This window comes from Bombus impatiens, unplaced genomic scaffold (genome assembly GCF_000188095.3).
Source record: "Bombus impatiens unplaced genomic scaffold, BIMP_2.2 scf_1422, whole genome shotgun sequence".
NCBI lineage: Eukaryota > Metazoa > Arthropoda > Insecta > Hymenoptera > Apidae > Bombus > Bombus impatiens.
The window spans coordinates 7613-12416 of record NT_177841.1 but is presented as its reverse complement, the minus strand read 5'-3'; the positions used below and the strand labels follow the sequence as shown (position 1 = coordinate 12416).

Here is a 4804-nt window from a genome sequence, read left to right as displayed (position 1 = left end):
GTGATTCTACGCGAAAAAGAAATCGAAAATGTAGAATAAAAATTTTTCGTTTGAGGCTTTGTTTCCGAGAAAATCGATTTTGAATTTTCACTCGGTACGCGTAGGGTACGTTATAACGAATGTCACTGTAGATCGTGTTAAAAAAATTTTTTTTAATTTAAAAAAATTTTTATTCTATATTTTCGACTTCTTTTTTCGCATAGAATCACCCGCTTTCCGCTGGTACCACCAGTTACAAACCACCCTGTATATCTACCTTCCCACTTATCCACTCTATTATATTGCACTCTCTTAATTATTCTATCTCTAAAAACTAAAACTAAAAAAGAAAACTAAATACTAATGTAGTATCGTGGACGAAAAGCCTGAGAGATATCGGGCGAACGATGAACAATGTCGCGAGAGCCGAGGCGCCATCGGGCCCATCAATGTGTCATCGGTCTTTTCAAGTGCATAGTTTCGTAGAAAAGACCTACGTGACCCTGGCCACGAGCGTCTGCAGAACACGTGTGCGGTGGGCCTAGGGGAAGACAACAGAATGCTGCAACAGGGGGTCGAGAAGCAGCGTGCGAGTCGAGAAGTAGCGTGCGAGCGGAGAAGCAGAGCTTGCGAGTGGCGTTACCGAGAGAGTGTTGATTGCGTTTTGTGAGAGTCGAGTCGTATTCTAATCATCTAGTTGTGCTGCTTTCTGTACGTTTGGCGTGAATAGTTCAGTTAGAACAACAATCGTCTTTTCTATCTTCCATTCCTTTGTAAACACACATATATTATATCACGATATTACACTAATGACTGAAGAACTATTGCAATTTTGGGCTTTTTCCTCCTTGCCGTGCTTCCTTCCTGTCGTTCCTTCCCGTCTTGTATTGTACTTCTCTTCTTTATTATTGCTTTTGGTTCGACCTTCTCCAGTTTCATTTAGTGTTTTTTCTATGTCCTTTGGTCCTCTCGTTATTTCACATTCTTCTATTACATGTCTCAGGTCTTCTTCTTTCCTTTTACATAGTCTGCATCTTTTTTCCCCTCTTCTTTCCAGTATTCCCTTGCTTTGGTTTCTGCGTATCACTTTGTGTTTCCTTCTCCTTTTTCCCTTTACACTTCACTTTTTCCACAGAGCTGTCCGTCCTCGTGTTACCCTCGCCCTGAACCAAACCGAAAGTCGAAATCATTAATAATATATTGTGAAAGGAATTAAAATGATTAAAACATTTAACTAACTTTATTGATATGTGTCTTAACGTATTAGAAAAATTCATAGAGTTAGTGTTTTATTATAATATTTTGTACAATGAATAATAAATATATTATACAACAAAAAGGAACTTAATATAAATTAAAATAATACATATTTAATAGTATATGCTTTTTGTTAAGTTAGATTTAATTGTTAGAGTTACATCCGGTGACTCTCTACACATACCAGGCCCCACGTCGCGGTTGTCAGGTCGGAGACACAAGAAACCACGAAACCGATAGATCGCCGGTGACTATTCTAAGGATACAGAATAAGTGAAGTTTTACTGACGATACTGTGTCTGAGGAAAGCTAGGGGTGGGTGTGTCTAAGGACACAGAACAGGACTATCGGATTTGTTGATGAAAATTTTGGTTAAGGAAGTGAGGGCAGTAGACCTTATATTTTATTACAATTACAATTATAATTATATATTTATATAACTATATTTCATTACACGTAATAATCTTTAAGAGCCCCTAATAGATGACTGGATTTCACACTTTAGATAGTTGACTCAGGTGCGGTGTTATACAGGGTTCGATAGAATAACATGTAAAGAAAAAGGGAAAGAATGTAAGGAAAAAGTAGTATACAATTTTTTTGCTCGAAGCTTAGTTTTCTAGGAAATAGAGTTTGAACAAGTTTAGTTAAGAATTGGCTTAGTACACATTTTTCAAATTTATTTTTCGCAGAAACCAAGTGTTACGCCACGAGGCTTACCACAGGCTGTATTTTCTTTTTCTACCCGTCGCTCGCGGTCCTACAGTGTCGCAGGCAGATCATCTTATCTGCCCGCCGGATCATATACAATGTATCGACGAGCGCATAGTTGTCGCCAAGCAGCGAGCTCTAGAAACGTTAATTTTTGTCCGTTACGTTTTCCACACAAGAAGGGGCATACGTGATCATAGGCGCGAGCGATGGCATGACCCGAGCATAGTGGGGGTCGTCTTCCAAACAAGACAAAGAAATCATCGAAAGGCAATCAGTTCCTTCTGACGAGTCAAACGTTACACATCGAGAGGTCTGACGAGCAAAATCAAATAGTCTAACGAATTCCTTTAGAGATATCGTAAAGTCGAATCAACTTTCTGTAATATATTCATCATATTATTGTCAAATATATTATTTTATGTTAACCTGTTAATACAGTGTTACATTCATTGAACCACCTCTGTTATCTTAATCGAAACAGGGGAATGACTTTCGCGGCGTCGGTTAACAGAATCGTAGCGAGAATTTACATCTCTCGCTGACGCGTTTTCCTAGCGACCGCGTCTCTCCGCGAATGGTCGTAACATCTTGGTCCTTCGAGCCGGATACAGTGGCAAGTGAAAAGTGTTGACACGTAACCGGTTGAATCATTTGGTCTTCCAAGCCGTATCACGTGTTAAGTGAAAAGTGCACGCCAGTGACACCCACTACCATGCAGTGCCACGTGAATTCAACACAAACAGCAGCATAAGCGTTACCACTCCAGCGAAGTCACGCCAGGGACCATCAGTTTTGAAGAGGCATAACCCGGTGGTTGAAGAACGCAACCACGCAGCCTCATGCCAACAACTAGAGGGTCAACTTCCGCAAGAACACGCCTTACACGTCAAACGAGACACACACGGTGACGAGTAACATTTAAACTCACAATTACAAGGTAAGCTCGTTCATTGCATTCTCCTCACAATCTGCTATACCAATGGAGAACACAGAGGAAATTACCTCCTTACACCGGAGACGAGGCTTTCAAATCGGTCGATTTACCTCTCTATCGAAACGACTCGATGAATACGAAAAATCTAAACAACCGAATAAGGCCCATTTAACGGGCTATACGACACTACTCGACGACACGTGGAAACAATATTGATTATTACAAAAAGAATTAGAAGATTTAGGCGAGGAAGACGACGCGCGCGTTTCCGAGTTAACAAACACATATTACGATCTGGTAGTACGAATACACACTCTCATGGATGATACACCAGCTTCGTCGTCGAAATCGCAAAGTTGCGAGTCATCTAATGTCGCCGAGCCGACATCAATTAAACTACCGGAAATTCACCTGCCTACTTTCGACGGTACCATCGAAAATTGGCATTCATTTTACGACTTCTTCTTATCCACTATCGATCGAAGCGAGCGACTTGCATCCGTGCAGAAATTTCATTATCTACGATCTTCCTTGACTGGAAAGGCCGCGCGAAGTATGCAGTCGTTAGACATCACAGAGTTAAATTATTCAATCGCTATTGAAGTTCTTAAAGAAAAATTCGACTGCCACCGTCAAGTCTGCATGGGACTTGATTTTCGACTATCCGAAAATAACTAAAGAGACACTCGAAGCTATAGATGATTTTCTCGAGACGGTCAGAGTAAATCTCCAAGCTTTAGAAAAACTCTGTGAACCAGTCACTTCGAACGTCGTTCTTATCAAACTATTCACGTCGAAGCTACCCTCAGCCATCATTCGCAAATGGCAACGCACATTACCGGACAAGAAAATGCCGTCATATACACACTTGGTAGACTTTCTAAAAACACAGACGAACGGCGATAAAACAAGTTCAGCATCAACCGTGATAAAAGGGGCGTCCGATCAACACAACCGTCAGCGACCGAACGCGCCGCGAAGTTACGCATTCACAACTACACATAATATGTTGGTATGTCCGAACTGCCAAGGACAACGCGAATTATGGAATTGTGATGTCTTCAAAGCGAAGTCACCCAAAGAACGCCTTGAAACTGCCAAAAGAGGGTCGCTCTGTACCAATTGTTTAGGCAAGGGGCACGCTCTTACTCAATGCTCCGCCGGTTCATGTCGCATCTGTATTTGCATCAAGACCATGGTCATAGCAAATTACGAACACGCGTAAGCCGAACATCGAGCGGTCGATCTTCGCTTAGTTCATCGACCCCGCGTTCGTCACATCGTTCGAGACGCGCATCCACGTCTCCCCGAACGTGTCCCCGAACGTGTCCCCGAACGTGTCCCCGAACGTGTCCCCGAACGTGTCCCCGAACGTGTCCCCGAACGTGTCCCCGAACGTGTCCCCGAACGTGTCCCCGAACGTGTCCCCGAACGTGTCCCCGAACGTGTCCCCGAACGTGTCCCCGAACGTGTCCCCGAACGTGTCCCCGAACGTGTCCCCGAACGTGTCCCCGAACGTGTCCCCGAACGTGTCCCCGAACGTGTCCCCGAACGTGTCCCCGAACGTGTCCCCGAACGTGTCCCCGAACGTGTCCCCGAACGTGTCCCCGAACGTGTCCCCGAACGTGTCCCCGAACGTGTCCCCGAACGTGTCCCCGAACGTGTCCCCGAACGTGTCCCCGAACGTGTCCCCGAACGTGTCCCCGAACGTGTCCCCGAACGTGTCCCCGAACGTGTCCCCGAACGTGTCCCCGAACGTGTCCCCGAACGTGTCCCCGAACGTGTCCCCGAACGTGTCCCCGAACGTGTCCCCGAACGTGTCCCCGAACGTGTCCCCGAACGTGTCCCCGAACGTGTCCCCGAACGTGTCCCCGAACGTGTCCCCGAACGTGTCCCCGAACGTGTCCCCGAACGTCTCCA

The 4804-nt window shown here is 44.8% G+C and overlaps 2 protein-coding genes and 1 long non-coding RNA gene across 3 annotated transcripts in view; 1 reads left to right on the top strand and 2 right to left on the bottom strand.

Moving 5' to 3' along the window:
• Nucleotides 1–267: 267 nt before the first annotated feature.
• On the bottom strand, nucleotides 268–818 carry LOC117152395. Its single transcript, XR_004462773.1, has 2 exons — nucleotides 785–818; nucleotides 268–339 (listed from the first exon to the last, which is right to left on the bottom strand). It is a non-coding gene; the product is annotated as an uncharacterized LOC117152395 (long non-coding RNA).
• Nucleotides 819–2976: 2158 nt separating this feature from the next.
• On the top strand, nucleotides 2977–4244 carry LOC105681621. The gene is given in 2 exon segments (XM_033323994.1): nucleotides 2977–3525; nucleotides 3527–4244. Coding segments are annotated over 2 exon segments (906 nt in total). The 5' UTR covers nucleotides 2977–3202; the 3' UTR covers nucleotides 4110–4244.
• Nucleotides 4137–4804, bottom strand: part of LOC117152394 (stress protein DDR48-like) — a 1121-nt gene continuing 453 nt past the window's right edge. Inside the window, exon 2 of the mRNA XM_033323993.1 lies at nucleotides 4137–4799. Within this exon, the coding sequence (XP_033179884.1) occupies nucleotides 4137–4799 (663 nt within the window). The remainder of the gene's footprint in view (nucleotides 4800–4804) is intronic.